This window comes from Gopherus flavomarginatus, chromosome 5, assembly GCF_025201925.1.
Source record: "Gopherus flavomarginatus isolate rGopFla2 chromosome 5, rGopFla2.mat.asm, whole genome shotgun sequence".
NCBI lineage: Eukaryota > Metazoa > Chordata > Testudines > Testudinidae > Gopherus > Gopherus flavomarginatus.
Window position 1 is genome coordinate 25,835,782 of NC_066621.1, and position 25,517 is coordinate 25,861,298.

General features: G+C 52.6%; 1 protein-coding gene across 4 annotated transcripts in view; it reads left to right on the forward strand.

Moving 5' to 3' along the window:
• Window positions 1-25,517, forward strand: part of LOC127052485 (copine-5) — a 225,393-nt gene that overhangs the window by 36,571 nt on the left and 163,305 nt on the right. For 3 of the 4 annotated variants that reach the window (XM_050956208.1, XM_050956210.1, XM_050956209.1), the window contains exons 4-6: window positions 12,582-12,685; window positions 13,144-13,183; window positions 14,127-14,203. In XM_050956208.1, coding sequence (XP_050812165.1) covers window positions 12,582-12,685; window positions 13,144-13,183; window positions 14,127-14,203 — 221 coding nt within the window. Of the gene's footprint in view, window positions 1-12,581; window positions 12,686-13,143; window positions 13,184-14,126; window positions 14,204-18,559; window positions 18,652-19,370; window positions 19,873-25,517 lie in introns of those variants that run through there. The other variant, XM_050956213.1, reaches the window with a different exon arrangement.

A 25,517-nucleotide genomic window follows, 5' to 3' on the forward strand; every position in this document is an offset into this window, starting at 1 on the left:
ATCTGGTCACCCTAGCTGGGATGAACTGGCCTAGGTCCATTGACTCCAGCGGAGCTACATGGATTTACAGCAGCTGAGAATCTGGCCTTAGGACTTGTAACTCAGAAAGTAAATACAGCCACACTTAGTCTGGTTTGTGATTTCACAGGCTTCCCATCACTGCTGCAATGATCCTTCTGGTTAATTTCTGCCCTGCAATATAGTGTGTAAGAAGCGGCGCTTTAATGAGTGAACAAAAATAATCTTTGTGGTTTATAAAAAATGATGAGAGTGGACTCTTGTTGGGTTCATTTTGTGTGCGCTGAGTGCCAGGCTAATGCAAACCAGAGCCCCACGTCACATTAAACTCGTCACAATTAGAGCTGGGCGAAAAAGGGAGTTTTTGGTTCGCTGGCAGGTCTGAAAAGTATAAAAACAATTGCTGGGGGTCGAGAGAAAATGAAATTGGTGAAAATTTTCAGTGAGCCAGAAAGTCAGAAAAAGAATTATTTGGGGTTGAACAAAATGTTGTGTTTTGAGATTATTCTTAAAGGAAAATGGTAGAAAATTTTGAAATGAAAATTGTTTTGAATCACAAAGTGTAACCATTTTGGCTCTTTTGATTTTTTTCAAGTGAAACAATTTGGTGAAATCAACACAAATTTGCAAACTGTTTTAGTTGCCCTGTTTGTGGTGAAAAAGTTTCAGGCAAAAAATTTCCTCCCGCTCCACTCACAATAGGGGGAAGCGCTCCCCACCTCTGCCCCGCCCTATTGGACCTCCCGCAGCAATTAACTGGAACCAAGTGAATTCTGGATCAAAGAGGTGGGTCTTGCATCTCGCTGGTTGGTGTAGCTGGGAGCCTACCTGCCCTGTGTCCAGTCATTTTGCCTTAGAGGTCGTCTACATGGGGAAATTTACCGACACAGCTTTGCCAGGGTAACACAGAACACTCCATGTAGACATGCTTCTTCTGGAAGAGGAGTGTCCGGGGGAGAGATCTAGCCATGTAATTATAGCTGGTCGGTAAATGTCCTCACAGACCAGCCCTGATCTGTGGCTGTCCAGTGTCATTGCAAAGCCCAACATGCTGACTACTCAGATTCCAGTAGCACCATCAGGCCCCATTGCGCTACAGCCTCCCAGTGGGAGGCCCGTCCCCAAGGAGTGGACAGCCTGCCTAGCTAAGGCAGACAAAGGCCGGGAGGAGAGAGAAAGTGACTTTCATAGATGCCAAGGCCAAGTGGGACCATGGTGATTATCCAGTCGGACCTCCTGTGTAGTGCAGGCCAGAGACCTGCCCCCAAACAATCCCTAGAGCCGAGTGTTTAGAAATACAGCTCGGCTGGATTTACAAATTGTCCATGACAGAGATTCCACCGTGGCCCTTGGGAGATTGTTCCAGGGGTTAATTACCCGTTTTAAAAAATCACCCCTTATTTCCTGTCTGAATTGTCTAATTTCAACGTCCAGCCACTGGCGCATGTTAGACCTTTCCCTGCTAGACGGAAGAGCCCATGATCAAATATTTGTTCCCCTTGTAGGTTCTTACAGGCTGTGATCAAGTCACCCCATAAGCTTCTCCTTGTCAAGCTAAATAGATGGAGCTACTTGAATTGATCACTGTAAGGCAGGTTTTCTCATCTTTTAATCATTCTCGTGACTCTTCTCTGACCTCTCCCCAATTTATCAACATCCTTCTGGAATTGTGGGCACTGGACCTGAACACAGGATCCTAGCAGCAGTTGCACCATTGCCAAATACAGAGGGAGAATCACCTTTCTGCTCCTACTCAAGATTCCCCTGTTTATGCATCCCGGGGTTGCATTAGCCTTTTTGACTACAGGATCACACTGGGGGCTCCTGTTCAGCTGATTGTCCATCCCCACTCACCCCCAAATCTGTTTGAGTCTCTGCTTCCCAGGACAGAGTCCCCCATCCTGTAATTATGGCCGACATTCTTTGTTCCTAGATGGATGCATTTACATTTGGCCATAGTAAAGTGCATACGGTTTGCTTGCACCCAGCTTACCAAGCAATCCAGCTCACTCTGTATCAGTGATGCGTCCTCTTCATCTTGCTTAAGGTCCTGCAGCAGATCAGGGAGCGCCAGGAATAGAATCCAGAGCCCTGGGTCACTAGACCGGGCCCTGCCCACTGCGCTTCTCAGCACTGATGGCTCGAGTTGCGACACTTGTAACGTTCTCAGTGGTGCTCGCTGTGGTCAGTCAGGCCTAGAGCACCCCATGCTGGTGGGTAATGGCGTTATCCCCCTTGTACAGCCTGAAGCATAGCAAGGAGCAGTGCCCAGGTTACACAGCAGGTCAGGGACATGCCCAGCATTTCCTGTCTGCTTGGGCTGTGCCCTAACCATTACACCTCACTGCCTCCCTTTACCAGGGCTCGAACTCATGACCTTGGCTGTGCAAAGCAGGCACTTGGTCAACACCCCCCTGGTCTCAGGTGAGCTGCTGGCTCACGTCAGTGGTAACCACTAGAGGGTGCTCTGCGTCATTCCAAAAGCGAAACAGACGTCTCTGGAGATTGAGTCAGCTGATAAAGTTCAAATTGGCTGACAAGCGCTTCCAATTCCCTGAAAATGAGCCTTAATTGGATATTGTGTTTGGTGTCTTCAATCAAGAGAGTATAAATATTTCTGATAAATACCAAGGCTCCTTGGCTAATAGCAATGAGAACGCAGTGAAAGAATAAAAGCCGCTATCATGAAATGAGTCATTACCTGGCTGTACTGAGTTCTAGAAGAAGACACCGTGTATAAGCAACATGTATATTTATTTCTCTGATGCAATTCAATGCACGTTATTAGTGGGAAAAGGGACACAAGTGTTGGCAAAGCTTAAATAGTGTAAAGAACTGGAGAGTATGTATAACACACTTCCCTCTAGGGGTGGAATCAGCTCTTCTCGGTTGGGTGTCATAAGCCCTACACTGCAAAAAATGAATGGAGATTCTCCTTTAGCCTAAATAGGAGGGGCCTGTGCTCTTTGGGGAGGGGGAATCTGGGTGTTGTGGCAGTGCTTGGTGGCCATGGGTTCCTGACAGGAAATCCCTGGTGCTCTCTCTTTGTGTGGCAAGTTGCCACTGATCATTGGGAGAACCGTGCTGCATCTTCCATTGCCCCACCTGGCTGTCAATGTCCGAGGAAGGTATCCCCTTGTCTGCATTTTCCTCTCACTGAACAGGGGAGTAAACACTTCATTTTCCAGTTTCCGCCCTGTGCAGCCCCACTGGTCAGAGGTGGCCATTCCCCTCTGGATTTCCAGCCTGTCTTCTTGTCCTCCAAGGCCACTGGGTGGTCACCAGTTCTCTCTTTGGCCTGGGTCTGTACGTGCCATGCCCAGCCCACTGCCTGCGTGAGATGGGAGCAGAGACCTCGAGCAAACAGGTCCTTGCTTTTGCCTGGGTCTCCTCAGCAAGGTGCCAGCAGATGGGCTCAGATGCTCCATTGGTGACCTGGCATTTTGAAAATCTCACTGCACACCTATCTCTTCGTTAGGCACCTAAATATCTTTTCAAACCTGCCCCTCGAGCCCAGGGCTGGGGGGTTGTGTAGAAGGAGCGAGAAATAATAAACAAAGCACCTGGGAAGGGTTAACGAAGCTGTCTGGGAGAAAGGCTGTTTTTCTGGGGGAAAAGATCTAATTTTTCTTTCCAGTGTCATTCAGGCTGGTTTGAGAACTAACGCTGCCATTAATGTTCTACCAAACCAGCCGTGACTGTGGGGTGCCTCTCCCCATCCATCGGCTCTCGCTGCGTTCCGCCTCGCCAGGCGTGGAGAGTAGTGATCAGTGCTCATAGCACATGGCTGGACCTGGGGTGGGCGTCTCTTAGCTCAGTCTCTGCTTTGCACTGGAGTCAAAGCCCTTTGCCACAGTTTACCCCTGTGAAGGACGAGCGTACCAGCACTGCGCTGGCATTATTACATTACCAGCTCGCCCACCAAGGAGTAATGAGATCCGACGGCTGGAGGCAGATGCTGGACACGTTTGACTAGAAATAAGGAGCACATTTTTGACGGTGAGGGTATTAATGGTTGGATCAACTTATCAATGGGGGCAGGGATGGAGTCACCATGTGAGATTTTTAAACTGAAGTCAGGTGTGTCTTTCTCAAAGCTCTGCTCTGGTTCAGCTGCAGGCTCTAAGCTGGATGCAGGAATCCCAGGTGTGATGCAGGAGGTCAGAGGGGCTGGTCACACGATCTGTGAATCCCCATGTCTTAGGGGAATGATGAGGTGTAACCGATTCCTGCGTGGTACCTGCTGCGAAGTGGTCCACTAACCGATGCAAAGGACAAGATGTCAGACAGGGTCTCACCCCGCAGACTGGGCGCAGACCTCCATCCCAAATGGGGACCATGTCAGCTGAACTTCCAGAGTCACAGCAACACAGCGCCCCCTAGTGTGGATGCAGGTAGACCGGTATAAATGGTTCAGTTCTTCCAGCACAGGAAAGGAAATAAGCGATACCTCAGCCCAGATCCTTCGAGGTGCCTAACTTCCAATGGGATCCTTTGAGGACCTGGGATCTTGATACCAGTTACATTGGCACGAGAGGAATAGCCAGGTTCTGAGGCCTCTCAGTGAATGCAGAGGAAGCTCAGCCCCCTGCAGTATCAGACACAGCCCATTTGTATCTGTCTGTATTGAAGCGATTGTGCTGAGGTTTCCTGTGCAATCCAGCTCCTTGGTGCTGCTGTATGGTGGGCAGCATCCCCAATGAGTCATTAACAGGCTAGCAATTACTTATGCAAATAAGGGGGGAGCAGCACCGGCAGGGGAGCTCGCCCTTGCGTTACAATTGTACAAGGGTACGGAATAATCCGTCACAGCAGCTGGATGCTCCCTCTGCAGCGGGTTCAAGCTCCTCGCCCAAACATCCCCCTGTTGCTCCAGTGGACTTGGATCAGGCCCAGGCAACGCTACCCATGGAGCCCACCCTGTGGCCCTCAGGGAAAAAGAGGCATCAAATAGTAAATAGATATTACAGCTGCTACTGACCCTTGAGGGGCTGAGCATTCCATGAGCTCAGTACTTTACAGAATCAGGCCTTGCTGGCATTCAGCTGTGATCAAACCCTCCCGCTTTTGCCTCTGTTGTAAGTTACACTCGAGAGAGCAAATAACATTCAGTACAGACTAGAAGCACTAGTAGTGCATTAAAATAGCCCATCGTCCTTAGGGGAAAATCCTGTGGCAGTTGCGTTCCCTAGGTCATTTTATAGGCCTATAGAGAAGTGATCTGGCTCTCGGGTTTTGGAAAGACCCTATAAAGTTCAGCATCAGGGATGGAATTGGCTACTCACATCTATAAACCCTGGAGAAAGGGTTTCGCTTCCTGTTCAGTTCTATAGGACACACCTTTAAAGGGATTCCCCCTCCTCTGCTTGGCCAGGTGGTCGGTGTGAGCAGAGACTGGATCATGGCCTCTGAGCACCTACATGGGAAGAAGATTCCCAAGGCCATGTCGACATGGGGAAATCACCCAGCATGGCTAGTGTGGAGTAACCTGTTCTGGAATAGTTCCTATAGGCTCTTTCTAATGGATTTGCCCTGGTTTAAGCAGAAGTTCTGGGCTCAATGCAGGAGTCGCTGGTGGCGGGGCTCTGGCTTGTGCTGAGCAGGAGCTCAGACTGGACAATCACAGTGGTGCCTTCTGGCCTTGGGATCTAGGACTGTCTCGGGGCTTTGCTCTCCTGGGCTTGTCTCTGCCCCCAGCACAACATCAGTGGGACTCGCAGCTGGGTGTCTGCTACACGTGCTCGGAGCAGTGGGAACAGCCCGCTCCCACCCCCTTCAGCCTGAACTGTGCACTTGCCCTCAAGAGAGATGCCCCCTTTGCCTGGGAAGGAAGCTGTGGCCCCAGGTGCGGACGGTGATGGAAATGCTGCTGCTGTGATTAGAAACAGGTCATGCCAGCGCTGGCAGCCATGGTCCAGAGATAACGCTGCTGAGCTCACGGGGGGTGGAGGGGTTCTGCACCTCACATGGCCCCAGGCTCAATCCCTGGCAGCCCAGCACTGGGGTAGGCTCCATCTGCCTTGGGCAGTGCTGGCCTGGCTACTTGTGCCCCTTGGCAATGACACCAAAGTATTTTCCTCACACACACCCCTCCTTCCCGTGCCCCGGATCTGTGCTTCTGGAGCAAGACCCATTAATATTTCTATTGCAGTTACACAAGGCTTTGCCTGTTCAGAGCAGTTTCTCTTGGAGGACTGGGGGGCTGAACTCATGGATGGGGAAACTGAGGCACCAAGCAGGTCTGGGGTTCATTCAAGGTCACACAGCCAGTCAGTGAGGAAGCTGGGAATGGAGCCAGATCTCTTGACCTGCAGCCCTGGGCTATAATCACTGGACAACACTGCCTCTGCAGGGTGACCGGACTGGGTGGGCACAGTGCAGTGCAGGGCTCAGAGACGTGCGTACAGCTCTGAGGAAGCCCATGGGAGCTGCAGCTGTATGGCCGGGGCAGGATCGGGCCCTCGTTTGGTCCCACTCCCCCTCGGCTCGCCAGGGTGGGTCTGGCAGGGTCCCAAGGGTCAGCAGCAACTGAAGGGATGCCTGGCAAAGCCGCACCACATCAGCGCCAGAACCTTGAAAGCACTTCAGCTGGGCCTGGGGTGAGTGCATTAGCGAGGTGCGGGCAGGGCGAGAGGGCAGTAGCCGTGTGGCTCCCAGCCAGGGGAGTCTGGCAAGATGGGCTGACTGGAGACTGGGCTTTTAAGATTGGAACACTTGGTTTTCCTGCAAGAGGTTTGCCAAGTGGCTGTGTGCGTGCACACGTGTGCCCGAGCAGTGCTTGCAGTGCTTGCGTGTGCAAGTGGCCTCTCAGGTGGGCCAGACAGAACCTGGCTTTTAATGAAAATGTCCTGATTTCTTTCAAGAATTTTTCACAGAAAATACCCCCCATTTTCCAGCCGGGGCATTAGGAGTCAGATGGGTGGAGCTGGCCCAGGCTCTCCTCTGCCCATGACACTGCCCACTCCCCAAGCCTCTGTATGCCTAAACAGCCCCTTCCAGGGTTCCCGGGTGGTTCACCTAGACACCTAGGCAGTGCTCGTAGCAGAGGCGGAGCTGTCCCTGGACTGGGCCCTGCCATGCTGAGGCCATGGGCATGGGCAGAAGAGCCCCTCGACTGACTTCCAAGGCACCCAGCACCACCCTGAGGCCAGAATTCCTGCTATGTTGAGCCCCCCAGATTCCACTGGAAGTTGCAGGTTCTCGCAGCTCTGAAAATCAGAAGCTGGCCAGCTGGTGCCCCCACTCCCATGTAGTGCCACCCCCAGGGGCTCCTTGGTAGAGGCTAAATCTCACCCTGCCCTAGATTCAGGCTTGTGCTTACCTTTACCAGGCCAAGGTGGCCCTGCCTTCTGCTCACAGCTGTGGGGATTCTGAAGCCGTTGGAGGTTCGATCAGGGCAACTGGGCCCTCAGCCGCAATGTGGGAAAGGCCAGCACAGACTCAGCCACTGAGGCCTGCTCTAGGCTAGAGTATTCGGTCAGCTTGGCTGCATTGCTCAGGGGTGTGTAACAGTTCTTCTGTCACCCAGGCTGCTCTCTCTGGAGCCCCTCACCTGTAGCTAAGCCCTGTGTCTTCCTGGGAAGTTTCCCCTCAGCATTCCAGCCAGGTCCAACCCTCCTTAGCTTAGAAAAGCAAATGCCGACCCCCTCCCCCAGGCGCAGCACCCGGCATCCACCTCTCCGTCCTCACCATACGCCCGGAGCCCGGATTCGGCTCCAGCAGTCCCAGGCGGCTCAGAGGCCCGGTTAGCGCAAACCCTGCAGACCTGGCCTCAATAGCTGAGCCAAGTGACAGCTGCGTGCAGGTGACACACTTTGGTGGGAGGAAAGGTAATTTCAGAGCCTTGTCCGATACAATTGGCTGGCTCGTTAAGGCCCCATCAGCAGCAGATTGTGCAAGCCGAGCGGAGGAGGTGCCGGGACAGTCAATGGGGAGTTGAAACTCTTCATTTAACAGCGAGTCCGCTGGTCCCTCTCCTTGGAACAATCCTTGGCTCCTCAAAGGCACTTGGGCCCCTAACTCCCATTGACTTCAGTGGAATGTAGGAGCCTTTGAGGATCGGGGCTGGGGAGACTTTCCACTGACTTCCCTGGGGTTTGGCTCAGGCCCCTGGCCAGCCAGTGAGAGCAGCGGGAGGTGCACAGGCAGAGACCATGGGTCTGAGCTGAGTGCTAACCATGGCCCCAGCTCTGACTGGATACGCACTAGCTCCACTGCCAGCTATGGGCTGGCTGTAGGAATCCCTGGATGCGGTCAGACTAAGTGGGCAGAATGACCCCTTGTTGCCTGAGAAGACATGACTCTTGAGTGGGTCACTCATTTTTCTGCATCGGAGGCTACCAGCATCACTGGCCCACTGGGAGCGTAATTGTCAGGAGTCACCAGCAAACAACTATCAGTTATCCCCAGTGGTACCAGTTATTTCCTATCCTTTGGCCTCACCCATCCTCAGGCAGCTGTCATGGAGCCATGGTGGTTCTTGGTCAATGCAGGGACTGACCGCTGCTCACCCCTGCCAGTGAGGCTGACCAGATCCTCAGCAGGGTAAATCGACATTACTGCATTTTCTGGGACAGGGGCAGGGGGATTTAGACTTGGCGAGGGTCTGGCCCAGTGTTCCTGCCCCAGGGGAGGAGAGCCCAGAAGTGAAACTGACTAAAGAAAAAACATGAAACTGATCAGTCCTCTAAGGAGGAAGCAGAGAAACCTTGAAAACAGGAGAAGCTAGATTAAGACAATTCATTTGCATACTCACGGGTGTTTTTAATATCTATCCATCCATGGTATTTCTATTCAGCCCATCACTGCCAGATCTCAGCACCCCAAGTCATTTCCCCACTCTGCCCTAACTCACTGGGTGACCCTGGACAAATCACTTTCCCTTTCTGTGCCTCAGTTTCTCCATCAGTAGGTCTGGGTTAGTGATACTGCACCTGCCTGTGCCCCAGGGGGAGGGGGCTGTGGGGGTTCTGATGTGTAGTCCAGGCTCCCGGTGAGTGTAAATGGACACAGTGCTATGGAAGGTGATGGTGCTTTGCCAGTTTATACCAGCTCAGGATCTAGCCCAGCATGTGTATTTTGCTCAGGAATTGGGGTATTTGCATTGTCATCTTGACACCCCCCTGCCCCCGCCCAAGGATTTGCGGATGGAATCACCTTGTTTGAACATCAGGGATTCACTGGAGCAGCCTTCACCATGTTCAAATGCCTCAAAGGTCTCAGTGCCCCCGCCAGAGGCTCGGGATCAACATGCCGGCTGGGGATCGACGTGCCGGCTGGGAGCAGAGCAGAGCACGTTACTGCATTGTTAGCCAAGAGCTTTCAGGATATTAAAGAGCGGGCTCCGCAAACAACCTGTGTGTGAGCACTAGGTGGGGTGGGAATCCCATTAACCTTTGCCAGCGCCTGCCGCAGCCCCAAGGGTGCCAGGAAACACTTGAGCAGGCTTGGATGTCCCTGCCAGAGGCAGCATCAAACAGGAAACCCAGGGACCAGCTCTGGCCACTCAACTCATGTGGCTGCTGGGCCAGGGGGGAAGCCCCACTGCCTCAACAGAAGACAGCAAGGTCTGGGTGAGAGAGTGCTGAGTTTGGTGCCCAGAGCCTTGGGGTGATTGCTGGGTCAAGGAGAGGTTTGCCATTGACTTCATCAGGGCCAGGAATTCACTCTGGGATCCATTCCTGGCTCTGATAATGACCTGCTGCGGGACCTTGTGTGACAATGTGGTTCTGGTGGGACCCAACTGAGAGTGCCAATTCAGGACAAGTCACTTAAAACAGAGCAGTCACAGCCCAAGGCTGGGGTTTTTCCACCTCTAAGGCAAACCAAACTCGCCAGACAAAGAGGACTTTGGTCTCACCCCACTGGCTAACCACAAGTCACACAAGCAATTCCCTTAGACACTCCAGTCTCCCAGTATCACCACCAGTCCCACTCGTCCTGGGAATGAATGGTTATGAAAACCAACACTCCAATAAAGAAGAAGGTTCTCTCGATCCAAAAGAATCAAGCCCCAGACCCAGATCAATATACATATCAGATCTTACCCACAAATCATACTGTTGCCAATCCTCTAGAATCTAAAAGTTTATTTATAAAGGGAAAAAGGTAGAGATGAGAGCTAGAATTGGCTAAATGGAATCAATTACATACAATAATGGCAAAGTTCTTAGTTCAGGCTTGTAGCAGTGATGGAGTAAACCGCAAGTTCAAATCAAGTCCCTGGAGTACATCCCCCACTGAGATGGGTCATTCAGTCCTTTGTTCAGAGTTTCAGTCTGTAGCAAAGTCCCTCCAGAGGTAAGAAGCAGGATTGAAGACAAGATGGAGATGAGGCATCAGCCTTTTATCGGCTTTTCCAGATGTAAGAACCTCTTTGTCCTGTGGCAGATTGCCAGCACTATTATGATAGGTCTCACACTCTCTCTTCTTTGGGAAGGGAGGGTTCAGGGCACCATTTCTTGCCTCTAAATTGGAATATTAATTGCCCCACTCGTGTCCTAGAGGAGGGGAGTGGAGAGGGAGGGACCTGGGCCCATCCTTTACTCCAGGTCCCAGCCCAGGGGCCCTGAGGATAGTGGTGAACCACTTCCCCTGGGCTACTTCCCTCTCCTGCCCTTCAGCTTGTGGAAGGCTTCCTGCCCTCCCTCTGCACAAGCCAGGTGCCCCTTACCTAGTGTCTAGAACTTCTTAGCCCACTGCAGCACTTCTCCAGACTATCCTCTGCTCCAACACCAATCCTTCCTACTCCTACTCCCACGCTATCTGATTGAAGCATGGGTTTTTATCATGTGACTGACTGCAGGTGCTCTAGTTAATCTATAGTAAACTTTCTTCCCCTTACAGGGAATAAGGCTCCCTTCTAACCCTCTCCTGCTGCCCTCTGGCCATGCTGTATCACAGTTCTTACTGTGGAAAATTACAGCAAAATGGAGTCTGGAGTCACACGGGCAAGTCCCTGCATTCTTTGCTGAGTTACAAGGCGTATCTGCCTTCTGTCAGTGGGTCAATGGTCCTTAATGGGCCATCAGGCCGGCTAGGCAGAGCTAGCACCAACTTGTCTGGGATGTCTCCCAGAAGCATAGCATAAGTTTGAAGTACAGACAGTATAGAGCCAATATTCATAACTTCAACTAAAAATTACACATGCATACAGACAGCATAATCATAACCAGCAACCCATAACCTGGTCTTAGACACCTTATATGACCCCCTTTGCATAAGTTTTGGTGCTACAACAGGACCTTGGTTGCAACCATATTCTGTATGGTCCTAGATTATATCAATAACATCACACCTCGGTCAAGTCATTTCCCCTCTCTGGGTCTCTGCTTCCATTCCCACCCTCCTGCAGTCTTGTCTGTTTGTGCTGCCAGCTCTGCAGGGCGGGGACACTCTCTGGTGTGCGTATGTACAGCCCCGAGCAAAATGGGACTCTGGTCCCAGTCGCAGCCACCAGGTGCAAAAGTAATGCTGCTGCTGCTGCTAAGGGCAGTGAGTCTGCATCCCTGACGTCTCTGTGTGCCCCACCGAACACATAAGCACTGTGTCCCCAGCGTGCACTTGGGATGCTGCTACATGCACAGGTGGGCCCTGATGCCCAGGGTGCCTGAGAAAACCCCGAGTTCCTCCCCCTCTTTTCTGAGTAGGGCCAATGTGCGGCTGGCATCTCCCCACTGGAGAGTGGAGCTGAACTCCAGTTTAGATCACACATGACATGAATGTGAAGCTCTTGAATTCTTACCCCCACTGAGGGGCATCAGTGGAGCTGGGGGCGGGGGAGCCCAGGGGCTGGGATGGTAGGGGCTGCAGGTCGGGAGTGAGGGGCACCAGCAGAGCTGTGTGTGTGGGGAGCCTAGGGCAGGTATAGCAGGGGGCTGTGGGTCAGGAGTGAGGGGCATCAGCGTCTCTCGCCAGTTCCAGGATCATGCCCCTGGTGTCTTTTTCCCTTTCATTGATGCTGCTGCTGGCTCTGGCTCTGGATTCTCTCTGAAATGGCTCTTGGTGCAGACCTCAGTCCCGCAGCCTTTAGTACTAGCTGCATGCACGCACGGCCCCCATGCCTATTCTGGGCTTTGTCTTGCCCTGAGAAGCTATGTATTTGCAGCTGGTGGGAGAAGTGTGCGAGTCCACCCAGCTATTCTGTGCTCAGGGGGACACATGACATATAATTATCAGCTGCTTAATTGATGTGCCTTGGGGCTTAATCACAGAGGGTCCTGAACTCTCTCCACGTGGGCTCTGTGCCAGGGCAGCTGCCTGCGCCAGCACCATTGTGGCGTGATCCAGAAATTAGCAGCTGGAGACACCAAGAGGTGCCTGCCCCCTCGATGAGTCTCTCTTCCCCCAGTCTCTGTTCCTCCCTTCCTGTCTCCTGGCGTGCTGGGTTCTCCCCTCTCCTGGCTGGGAAAGGTCAGAGGGGTGGGCAGCTGCCAGCTCTCAATCTTAGGCTTAGTCTAACTGTGCCCATTAAAGCCCAGAACTGGGGTCCCTGACTCTGCTCCCGGGGTGCTCCTGGGCCCCGAGGACGCCACCCCAGCTAACTAGCGTCTCTCGCCCTGCAGTTTGGCAGGACCGAGGTCATCGACAACACCCTGAACCCCGACTTCGTGCGCAAGTTCATCCTCGACTACTTCTTCGAAGAGAAACAGAGCCTGCGCTTCGACCTGTGAGTGCCAGGGCCGGCCCTGCAGAGTGGGGGGGATGGAAGGCTCTGAGGGGAAAATGGCAAATGCTGCATCTCAGGGAAGACCCTACAATAACAACCCCACATGGGCACAGTGAGAGACTCTGCCTGGGGCTTTCCTCAGGTGCTCAAATCCCATCCACATTCAGTGAGAGCCTGTCCTGACAGCCTGTGTGACAGGGCCTGGTGCATGGGGGGGAAACATCCCTGTGTGTATCACGGTCAGATCTCCCAGCCCTGGACTCTGGAAAGTGACTCCCTAGCCTAGCCCACAGCCTGGGTGCTCCTGTGGAATGTGGGAGACCCCGGTTCAAGGCTCTGCCCCCAAGCAGGAGGCTGTGCGCTGCCCCAGGAGCTGCCTGGTGGTGATGAGGAGTGCCAGGCCCTACCGGAGCGGGGGCTATGGCCATGCGTCATGTGTTTTTTCCTCCCCCCTGCAGGTACGACGTGGATTCCAAAAGCCCTGACCTCTCGAAGCATGTGAGTAAGAGCATGTTCCCTGCCCCCCTGCCCCGCCGAGAGCTGCTCTCATCCCTTCTGCCCTGCCCCTGTCCAGCTTAATGTCCCACCGGGGACCCGGGCTGCCGAGAGTGAGAAGCTGGTTCCAGAGGGACACACCCAATGGCTCCCCAGCCCATGATCCCTGGGGCGTGGGCACCAGAATTTGGCTGAGCAGGTGCCTAGAGCCTGAGAGTAGAGATGGCTCTCCATGGGGGCAGATGAGCTGTCCTGTGTAAATAGCCAGGCCATGCCAGGCTGCATCGCCAGCTTCTCAGGGCACTTCCCACTTGCAGCAAGGATTGTCCTATGTGCCCATGTCATTGCCCGGGCACAGGGCCCTCAGACGTGCCCACGGTGTGGCTGCAGCCTGTCATGCTAGCAGGGGTCAGCAGGGGAGCCGGGAGTCCGTGGATCTGCATTTGGCCCAATCTCATCTGTACGTTTACACTGAGACCCCAGGCTGCCAGTAAGATTCAAAAGGCCCATTACTAGAAGCATTACTGGGAAATCCCAGTCGCAGAGCTTTGTGACACAGGCTCCCTAGTAGTGGGGCAAGAGATGCTATGACCATCCTGGGGGGGTGGGACTTCCTGAGTTCCCTCCTCGCACTTCCTGCTGTCTCCATGGAAACCCAAGATGATTCCCCCTCCCGCTGCAGATAAATCACTATTTGCATTGCAAAATTTCGCCATACAAAGAGCCAGTTTCCCAGGTGCCAAATGCACAAACATTTTCCCATCTATCCCAGGCTGGAATTCTCCCCGGAACACCTCCCTTTGGTGCAAAGGTGCCTTTGCCCCGTGAGGACCCATTCTCATGAAAACCGAATGGTTTGCTCCTGCTCCAGCAGGGCTGATGTGTTGAGGGGTCTGGGCGGAGAATCTGGATTCTTGATGCTCATCATGGTCCTTTACCCCGCCAGGATTTCCTGGGCCAGGCGTTCTGCACACTGGGGGAGATAGTCGGCTCAGCAGGAAGCCGCCTGGAGAAGCCACTGACGTGAGTGCTGGGAGCGTGCAGGGCAAAGGATGCGTGCGTGTGGGGCGAGCAGGGCAGGGGCAGGCGGCTTGGACCTTCATGGTGCCCTGTGCTGCTCAGTGTGGGGTTTGAGGTTAACAAGGAAGGCAGCTCAGTGGAGTCACTCCTGATTTACATGGGGGAGAGCAATGTCGGGACCACGCCCAGTGGGTTACTCCTGGTTTACACAGGTGAGTGCGAGGGGAATTGGGCCAGTGGGTTACTTCTGGTTTACATGGGGGTGAGTGCAAGGGACATCGGGACAGCGGGTTACTTCAGGTTTACACGGGAGTGAGTGTGAGGGGAATCGGGCCGGTGGGGTTACTCCTGGTTTATAGGGGGGTGAGTGCGAGGGGAATCAGCCCAGTGGAGTTACTCCTCTTTACAGTGGAGTGAGTGCGAGGGGCATCAGGACAGTGGGTTACTCGTGGTTTACAGGGGGGTGAGTGTGAGGGGAATCAGGCCAGTGGGGTTACTCCTGGTTTACACGGGGATGAGCGCAAGGGGAATCAGGCCAGTGGGCTACGCCTGGTTTACACGGCTGTGAGTGTGAGGGGAATCGGGCCAGTGGGCTACTCCTGGTTTACACTGGGGTGAGTGTGATGGGAATCAGGCCAGTGGGCTACTCGGGTTACACCCAGTGGCTGAGGTGGGGACCAGGTGCTGTGTTTGTCTGTACCGTGTAGAGTCAGGAACAAGATTCACAGCCACTGTGGACTGCTGGAGATGGGATTGTACAACATCATCCTGGTGACTCTCCCCTGGTTCCCCCCTTGCCTCTCATTCCCTGAGGTCCTGATATGATCAGTCCAGAGCCAGCAGGTGTTTTCCTCCTATGCCTGGCCTCTGGCGGGCAGGTGAGGCTTTGCTAGCTTGGGCAGCGTGAGGCTGAGAATGCAAATAGTACCAAGAAACTGAGGGCTGGCCTGTGTCCCCTGCTGTAAATCCAGAGCAACTTCGGCTCTACTGCGCTCGTCCACCTGCCCCTTCTCTCCCCGACTGCTGGCCCAGCACCACCAGGGCCAGCAAGGCACCTTGGGAATGAGTCAGTATCAGCTGCTCTGGGGGGGAGGAGGGAAGGATGGGCCAGGGGTTCACGAGCCCCGAGTCCTAGTGCTGGCTCCTCCCCAAACTCCCTGTGTAAGTCACTAGCCTGGCTGCGCTGTGCTCCCAGCTGTGCATGGGAGACAGTGCCCTGCATGAGGGCTGTGCAAATTCTTACACTAGAGAATAGAGGTTGGGAGGTACCATGGCGCTACAGGCCAGCGATCAGTCGCTAGGCATCTATGTGGGGATAATGCAATTCCCCAAGGGTCACCGTAGCAACCTCTGCTGGATTTCTGGGCATCTTCAGCCACTGAAAAGGACTCTGGTGTTGAAAGCCAATCTAATGTATGCTGTTCACTGCTCCTTGCTGATGGAGAAAGGAGACCTTGAGGGGGGTGATATGAGGTGTTTGGTTTTTTCCCTTTGAAATCTTGGGAATGTCAAGCCTGGCTTTCCCAGCTTTTGCGGGATATCTCCTCAGGGGACCCAGAGCTGTGGATTGGGTACCTGAAACTGACAGAGCGGCAGTGCCAAGACATTAACAAAGATCACTTTCTTCCAAGTGTTTCTCAGGCATTTGAGTTAAATACCCATTAACTCCCCAAAAAACACTTTGACCAGCCTGACCCTTCTCCCCTCAGTGGCCGAAGTTTCATTTCCTTGGTACCTGCAAAGTCATAATCCTGCTAGCTTTCCAGCCATCCCGAGAGAGCGCCAGGCAAAGCTGAGTAGGGTGGATGAGACCTGAGTTTCTAATGTAACAAACAAGCAGGCAAATCTTTTAGAAAACACTTTTCAGACCTTCTTTGTCTGATAGGAAGTGCCCAACTCCCCCGTCGCGGACCACCCCAGGGCTAATAAACCAAGTCAGACAGCAAAGTCATTCTTCCTGGGGCCTTTCCCGCCCCTGCACAGCATCAGTGGAGCTGGCAAATGCCTGGTGCCAGACTGGCATATGGAGCTGACAGTACTGGGGTGTCAGTCCCAGGTGGAGCAGGACCTTGCTGACCTGTGTCGGAGGCAGGAAGCATGTGTGGCTTGCTTTGAAATGGGAGGTGGGACTGGTCTCCCCAGCTGTGCCCACCTGTCCATCACAGCAGAGGAGGGTGAGCCCTGGATATCAGCCACCCGCATGAGGCCTGAGAAGCCTGCCATCCGCTGCTCCTGTGCAGGGTGGGTGTATCTGGCACTGGCTGTCACTCTGCTGCAGGATATCCCTCCGAGTTTCCCTGCCCCTCCCCAGGCCTGATGGACCAAGCATAGGGCTGTGTTGCACCATGAAGCACTCTCCTGGCCCTAGATGTGCAGGGAAAGAGGGGCCAATGGGCAGGACCTGGCTCCAATTCCCTGCCCAGCCCTGGACTCGCGTGTGACCTAGGCAAGTCACCCAGGGTTTGTCTCTGTTTGACCTGCTCATGCCACCCCCTGAAAATAGCAGGGTGGCTCAGGCCAGCTGCCCACGTACTGGCTCAGCTGGGACTGCAGCTCAAGCAGAGCTGGTGTGGGTCTGTCTAGGCCAGCTGAGAATGCCACCTCCCCCTCAGTCTGTCTGTGCTAGACCCCCACATCTCCAGTGGGGATAACAGCTCTGTCCTGGGGCACAGGCTGGGGGAGGGGAAAGATTGTGACCTGCTCAGATACTGCAGTGACTGGGACAGTGGAAATACCACAAGCGGGTGGCCAGGTCCTGAGATGGACTAAATCCGTCTGGCCCCTCAGAATCGGTCACTGATTGCAATGGACCTGCCCCCATTTATAGCTGGCCCCCACAGTCCTGCTGCCATTCAGGGAAGGGGGATCTGTTTCCCTGGAGAGGAGCATTTTCCATTTGAAATGCCCTAGATGGCTTAGCGTCCCCGCTGCTCCCAGCACCCCCAAGGGACCCACAGATCAGACCCAGAGGATTGTCACGGTGCTTAATAAGAACAGTTCTGGGGAGCAGGGTGAGGCAGAGAGGGGGCTGCATGGCAGGTAACCTCATTTAGCACCCGCAGCTGGTGCCGGGCTGGAGTTACGGGGGAGGGAAAGGAATTTCTCTCATTTTAAGGCTACCTGCAGCCCTTCAGAATTGCTCCTGGTGGGTTCATTTCACTCCAGCTAGCAGGAGCTTGCATTAGATCAGCTGAGAATTCCCTATGGCAGGTGGGGGCTTTGCTGCCCTAACTGATGGACTGGACGCCAAATTCTGTTTATTGCATATGTGCGAGATCGAGCAAGAGAGCATCTCTGTGCGTGTGTATGTGTGTGCGAGTGCGTGCATGCGTGTGTGTGTGCACGTGCATGTACATGCATATGTGTTCGTGTGCATGCATACGTATTCGTGTGCATGGGTGAGTGCGTGCATGGATGTGTGACACACAACATACCATTAGTGGCTGTTATTATTATACATATTTATTTGGAGCCCTTTGGACACCTCCCAAAGCTTAATTTGAGCTGGCTAAGATGTTGCTGAGCCAGAGCAAACCCCCTGCTGGGTGCAGCGTTCCCTCCCAGCAGGGATTAATCCACTGGCAAGGCCAAAAGAGCTGGGGCTTGCAGTTCTTTTGGAGAGGGGCAGATTCCTGGCAATCTATTGCTGGGCTCCCCAGCAGCTCACAAACACTGGTGAAATAACCATCAATGCCAGTGCTGCAGATGGGGAAACTGAGGCTCAGAGACGTGGTCAGGGTCACACAGGAAGCCTGATGCCCCAAGTCCCAGCACAGTGCCTTAATGACTGAACCATCCTTCCTCCTTTTCCCACCCCTGTCCCCCAACAGATCTCTGAGGCTGGGGCCTGCTCCACCATCAGCCTTGCCCTGGCATGCTTGCCTCATTGAGAGGGCACACACAAGTGTGCCTGCCTGGGGGAGCGTGTGGGACTGAGCTGCAAGTGCTGAGGCAGGGCTGTAACCATTCACTGGAATAAAAGACCTACCTGCCTTGGGTCTCCTGGCCGGCTTCCAGACCTGCCAGGCCATCGCAGCAGGGCAGCCTTCCTCAGCCCAGCATCCCCCTCCCCTGCCTGCCAGCACTGCCCCCCACACCTGACCTCCACGCCAGCCCCTGCTTCTCCTGACCCCATCCACTGGATGGTGCACAGCCAGGACATCCCGATGGGCAGGGTCCTGCAGAGCACATAGCCTGCCCTGGGGTGATGAGTGTGCAGGGAGGTGGGCAGGGAGCCAGCCCAGCCATGGTGTGTGGAAGGTTTGTGGACTTTGGCCGCTGTTAGGTTTTTCAGTAACACTCGCCCAGCTCTCGCTCCCCAAAAGACATTTTACGAAGCGACCAAAACTGTTTCGACAGGAACCCAAGGGATGGGATCCTGCAGGGCACAGAGATGGAAGCATCACTGTGAGCCACCTGCCTGCCCTGCAGCTGGGAGTATATTCAGAAAGGTGGGTGACATGAACTCACATTAAACTAGCTTCCTGGCTCTGCAGGCTGGGAAGAGTCTTGGTAAAATAACCAGTTCCCTGGGGCCTGGTTGAGGCTGGAGACAGCCAGCTTGAGGCAAGGGGAACCTTCCCCAGTCACTTGCTGGGACACCAGCTCTAAGGCCAGTTATGGTCATCATCAATCTATCTATCTATCTATCTAGGTGATAGGGCCGCCTCCCCATGTGGCCAGCCTTGCTCTGCCTGCCACATTTCACCTGGGACATGGGGACACACCCTGATGCACTGCAGTAGCCTGAGAAGTCCCATGGTAGCTGCAGAAACACTCCTATTTCCCAGGCTAGGTCTGACATCCCAGAAGGGTGGAATCTCTCTGCACTCCTGCCCCTCACTGTGTGGGGGCCAGCACTCCCAGAGCCAGCCCCCCAATGAACGGCGCTGCTCTTCTGATGAGCTGCTAGAACATGCAAAACCTGTTTCCATCCAGACTTGGCTAATCAAAGGGAGCAGACAAGGCCGTGGATTTGCCCTGTACAAGCTGGATCACGAGCTCTGCCTGCATCTCCAGGAGGTGTTGGAAGGTCTTTGATGCCCAGCTCACTTGGGGAACGTGCTGCAGGTGCTGGGAGAGTTCAGAGGCTCTGGCTGCAGAGCAGCTGGCCCAGCAGCTCAGCGGAGATTGCTTTCCCTTTGTCTCCTAGCCTGTGATTTTGTACCAGTTTCAGGAGGTGGCTGCCTGGGGACAGCAGGTTCCTGAGAGGCTGCAGAACATAACTGGCCTCCTTGTTTTGAGCATCGGTTCTGTCCCCGAGCACGGTTATAGCGCCGCACAGCAAAGCTCTGAGACTCAGACCAAGAACTTGTTATGAATCAGTTCCACGCCGCGTGGCCATCCACCCAGCCAAAGTCCCAAGCACGGTGTCAAGCCTGGGGAGGACTCTCCGGGGAGCAGGCTGCTGCTCCCTTTGCCTGGCATAGCTTCCTCTGCATCCCTCAGGACAGTGTCCACACTGTGCGAGCCGTCTCCTCTGCATCCGCTGCTGTCTGGAACTGCCTCTCTGCACCACCTGGCTTCACTCCCTCACTCTGACCTACCTATCAGAGGCCTAGCACCTTGGCACCTAACCCGTGTCCTCCCTAGGAGCCAGGCAGGCTGATGCCTCTGACACCCCCCACCTCTGCATGGAAGAGTCCCTGCCTCTGGCTCACAGCACTTGGATGCGGAGCCCCCAGTGGGCTGCTGCAGGGGATGGCTCCTGCAGGACACCCAGTGCAGGATGGCACCACATGGCAGCTCATGGGGCCAAAGGCCTAGGGCGGGAATGGCTGGCTCAGCCGATTGGCAGGTTCTCATTTACACCCAGCTCAGATCAGGAATGACTGCAAGTCATTGCCATCCCGTGCCTGTTTGGTGGCCCCTGCACGTAATAAATGTGCTGGGTCTCAGACCATTGACTCATGGCAGATGTTCCCAGCAGAAAAATGACCAGACACTAATTACCCTTCTTCCCGGCTAAGCTGGGAGACCGTCTCCCCGCTCGTCCCTTCCAGGGCAGCAGGGGACATACAGGCAGCAGGCAGGAGCAGGGCGAGAGGAAGCTGTGCCAACCTGTGCCCATGCCAGGGCTGTCAGTCTGGAACCCAGCACCAGCACTAAATTCACCTGTGTCACAAACCCAACCGGTTTCTGGGATTCTCCTTCTGTTAATTTCTGGTCCCTGGAAGAGCAGCAGATGGCTTGTTAATATCCACCCCAGCCCCAGGCCAAGCCCGGCCTGGCCTGATCCCCAGCCCCAGCCCCAGGCCCAGCCCGGCCCGGCCTGGCCTGGCCTGGCCTGATCCCCAGCCTCAGCCCCAGCCCCAGCCCGGCTCAGCCCAGCCTCGGCCCCAAGCCCAGCCCCGACCTCAGCCCCGGCCCTTGTCATAAACAGATAGCTAAGGGTTAATGTCTCTTTCACCTATAAAGGGTTAACAAACAGTGACCTGCAAACACCTGAGCAGAGGACCAATCAGGAGACAAGATACTTTCAAATCTCATGGAGGGAAGCCTTTGTTTGTGGGTTTTGGGTTTGGCTTTGGCTTTCTTCTCTCTGGGTCCTGGATGGGACTAGAGGTGCAACCAGGTTTCTGCCAATCTCCCTGCTACGGTCTCTTATCTATTCAGAATTGTAAGTAAGAAAAGGCGGAAATAGTCTTTTAATTTGTTTTTTTTTTTCATTTACATATGTGTACTTGCTGGAAGTAGCTTAAATTGTGTTTCTGCTGGAGAAAGTTTCTTTCTATTGTTTATAAGTTGAAAGACCCTGTAACTTTTTACCATCTAAAGTGCAGAGATAAACCTTTTACTTTTTTCTTTCTTTTTTATTAAAAGTTTTGCTTTTTAAGACCTGTTTGATTTTTTTTCTCCTAGTTAAGCTTCAAGGGAATTGTGTCTGTACTCACCAGGAAATTGGTGGGGAGAAGGGAAGGATAACTTTTCTCTTTGTGTTAGATTCACGCAGCTTGAATCTGTATGGCCTCTGGGTGAGGGGGAAGAAGGGAGGGGGAAGGTAACACTCCTCTGAGTGTGGTGATTCAAGAAGTTGAATCAGGCGATCTCCTAGTGTTCCCAGGGTGGGAAGGAGCTGGGAGGGAGAAGGGAGGGGGAAAGGGAATGGTTTATTTCCCTTTGTTGTGAGACTCAAGGAATTTGGGTCTTGGGACCCCCAGGGAAGGTTTTTGGGGGAGACCAGAGTCTATCAGGCCCTCTACTCTAAGTCCTGATTGGTGGCAGCCTATCAGATCTAAGCTGGTAATTAAGCTTAGGGGAATTCATGCTAGTACCCATATTTTGGACGCTAAGGTCCAGAATTGGGAATTATACTATGACATGGTGGCAGACCCAGACCCAGGCCCAGCCTGGCCTGGCCCAATCCCCAGCCTCAGCCCCAGCCCCAGCCCGGCTCAGCCCAGCCTCGGCCCCAAGCCCAGCCCCGACCTCAGCCCCGGCCCTAGCCCCAGCACCAGCACCAGCCCAGCCTGGCTAATTCCAGAGGCTTTCACAGCTCCTTGGACTTATTTGTCTTTCAGGCTCCTCTACTTAACGCCCCTCCCCATCTAACTCCACAGTAAATGTCCCACACGCCTCCTTGGATTGGTCGGATTCCCTCACTCGGCAGCCGTTTGTCACTGGAGTCTCTTTGAGGGATTCATTTCTCCAACAGAAATAAAACTTTCCCACGCCCCTGGAGCCTAACTCTGCATTTCAGGCTGTGATGTTATTGATATAAACTGGAGCCATATAGAACATGGCTAGCAACCAAGGTCCTGTAGTGGCACCAAATCTTATGTAAAGGGGGTCATATAAGGTGTCTAAGACCAGGTTATGGGTTGCTGGTTATGATTATGCTCTCTGTATGTCTGTATCATTTTGTAGTTGAAGTTATGAGTATTGGCTCTATACTGTCTGTATTTAAAATTGGTGCTGTAGTTCTGGGAAAAATCCCAGACAAGTTGGTATTAGCTCTGCCTAGCCTGCTTGATGGCTCATTAAGAACCATCAGCTACACAACTGACCCATTGAGAGGAGGCAGATACACCTTGTAACTCAGCAGGGTGTGCAGGAACTTGCCCATGTGACTGCAGACTCCATTTTGCTGTAATTTTCCACAGTAAGAACAAAGAAGTGTTCTTACACCTGGAAGTGCCTATATAAGGCTGATGCCTCATCTCCATCTTGTCTTCAATCCTGCTTCCTACCTCTGGAGGGACTTTGCTACAAACTGAAACTCTGAACAAAGGACTGAATGACCCATCCCAGTGGGGGATGTTCCAGAGACTTGATTTGAACCTGCAGTTTATTCTATCACTGCTACAAGCCTGAACTAAGAACTTTGCCATCGCTGTATGTAATTGATTCCATTTAACCAATTCTAGCTCTCATCTCTATCTTTTTCTCTTTATGAATAAACCTTTAGATTTTAGATTCTAAAGGATTGGCAACAGCGTGATTTGTGGGTAAGATCTGGGTCTGAGGATTGATTCTTTGGGATCAAGAGAACCTTTTTCTTTTTTGGAGTGTTGGTTTTCATAACCATTCATCCCCAGAGCGAGTGGGACTGGTGGTCATACTAGGAGACTGGAGTGTCTAAGGGAATTGCTTGTGTGACTTGTGGTTAGCCAGTGGGGTGAAACCAAAGTCCTCTTTGTCTGGCTGGTTTGGTTTGCCTTAGAGGTGGAAAAACCCCAGCCTAGGGCTGTAACTGTCCTGTTTAAGCGATTGATCCTGAATTGGCACTCTCAGTTGGGTCCCGCCAGAACCACATTGTCACAGTGGCGTAGTCGTGCTTGGATCCACAGAACCAGGTCAGTTAAGCTTTGGGTCAGAACCCCACGCTATCCAAATTCGAATTTTGGTTTTGAGAGTTTGATTGGTTAAAGAGCTGCTGCAATGGCTCAGCAAAGAGTGTATGGGGGACTTGGCAAAAAAAGCCCTGGAAAATTTGTGTTCACAAAAAAGGGATAAGCTTTAGAAAGAAAGCTACAAAGGAAGAATTCAGAAATCCGTTAATGGCTAATGATCAGGGGGCAAGAGGGCAGCCCTTACCTGAGGATGCAGAAAAAATTAGAGGGCAAAAGGCGACAGATAAACTGCAACTTGAGCATGAACGGAATCTAACAGATTTTCGCTTGCTGGAAAAGCAAAAAATAGCTGAATTAGAAAAAGAGGCTAATGAGAGAGAAGAGAGAGCTCGTAAGGGGGGTCTAGAGCTGCTGGCTGCTGAACAGGGAACTCACAAGATGCAGCAAGAGACTCACAAGATGGAACAGGAGACAGCCAAACTGCAGCTCCAAGTAATGGAAGAGCGGAGAAAGTCATCGCCACCTGGTACTCCACATACCCACCGCCACGAGAAAAACTGGGAAAGGATGTGTCCCATTTACAACGATACTGAGGATATAGAGGAGTTTTTGTCCACCTTTGAGCTTCTCTGCAACCTGTACCAGATCCCCGATGATCAGCGAATGCCTGTCCTGCTGACCAGACTGACTGGAAAAGCCAGGGAGGTATTTAATAAATTGAGGGAACAGGAAGCCTTGGATTATGGGCGGTTTAAAGATTCTGTGTTAAGGCGGTTCAAGGTGACTCCTGATTCTCACAGAGTTAAGCTTAGAAAGTTTAGGATGTCTCATGACTGTACTTTTGTAGAATGTGCTCATAAACTGAGTGGTTTTGTTAAAAAATGGGTTATGGGAGCAAAGACATATGGGAGTTTTGAAAAGCTGCTGGATTTAATAACTTTAAAACAGTTCCTAGACATTGTGCCTGACCATATGAGAGCAGCTGTGTGTGATAGGGACCCTGAGTCAGTCCTACGGGCTGCAGAGATTGCGGATACCCATATCCAAAACAGGGCTCGAGAAGGGTGTAAATCTCTGGGGAAAGCTAATCACCATTCTCCCCAGTTCAAGAGGAGGGAAGGTTTTAAAGGTAACCTGGCCCTGACTCTTATAGAGGAGCTCATGGGGGCCCAGAGGGTAGAAACTCTCACCCCAAGCATAAACAGATTACATGCCGTCACTGTGGTGTGCTTGGCCACATCAGACCAGATTGCCCAACCCTGAAGGGCAGCCCAAAACCAGCAACCCCAAATGCCACAGCAAATGCTAATCCTGTTGTTATAAACTCTCAGGCAAGCTACACAGAGCCTGCACTTGTGCCCTGTGTGCAAATGCTGTTTTCGTGGTCTCTGAAGAATTGGACCTTAAAACTCATATGAAAGGTAAATATGGGAACAACAATGCAGAATTTATTAGCAGTGCAGCAGTAAATGGAGTTAGGTGTGTGGCATGGAGGGACACTGCAGCAGACATTACTCTGGTTAAAGCAAGTCTTGTCAGGGAGGAAGATTATTGGCTAGATGAAAGTGTAACTGTTGTAGCCTTATCTGAGTATTTTGTCAGGGTGCCTTTGGCTAAAATCCACCTGAAATGGAAGAGATTTGAGGGTACCATGGTTGTGGGAGTAAAAGACACAATCCCTAAGGATCTTATGATTGGGAATGATATTAAAGCTATGATCAGTCAAGTTAACACAAACCAGGCACAGGAGAGGATTAATCCTAAAGTTGTGTATATGGAGGGTGTTTCCAAAAGTTTGTCTTTGGAAAGTAGCTGTTTGGCTGTGAATGAAGTTGCTGAGTGTCTGTCTAATGTCTCAGAAGTGGATCTGGAATTAGATCAAGCGAAGGGAGAGGGAAACAAAGAGATTTTGGATAAGCCTAGGCAGCTTTGTGAGCTGATGGCTATATCTAGTCAGCAGTTTGGGAATACAAGGATAGTGAAAGATGAGTGTCCCTATCCCTTACCTGTTTCCTCTGTGGAGAAATGTAACAGTGAAGGAAATGTTCCTGTGTCCGTCAAGGATATTGACTTTCCTATAGAAAAAGCTGCCTCAGTCTCCAAGCAGTTGTCTGTGAACAGCCCTGTGTGCTGGAACAAGGGAAATGAAATCCCAAGCTGTGTGTCTGATCAAGGAGAATGCGTCTCCGGCTTTTCTTTGTGGAGCAGACAAAAGAAGATGCCTCTCAGCCTGTGATGGTTGAGAATAGTGCAGTTGTCCCAAAATTGGTTCTGGATTCAACTAAAGCCCAGGAAGGGAATGGTCCTAAGTTTGTGTCTGCTGGGGAGGATGGCCCTTTAACTAGGTTGCATCCAGTTAGTGTCGTAGCAAAATCCCAGAGACCAGACAATTCTGGTGCTTGTAGTTGGCCAGTTGCTAATGTATGGTTGGAAAAGGGTGTAGCAACTCTGTCTGAGCAGGGTGATACCCTAGCCAGGGCACAAGGAGAGCATGAAGGTGATTTAATTGTGTTACCTACTGACAG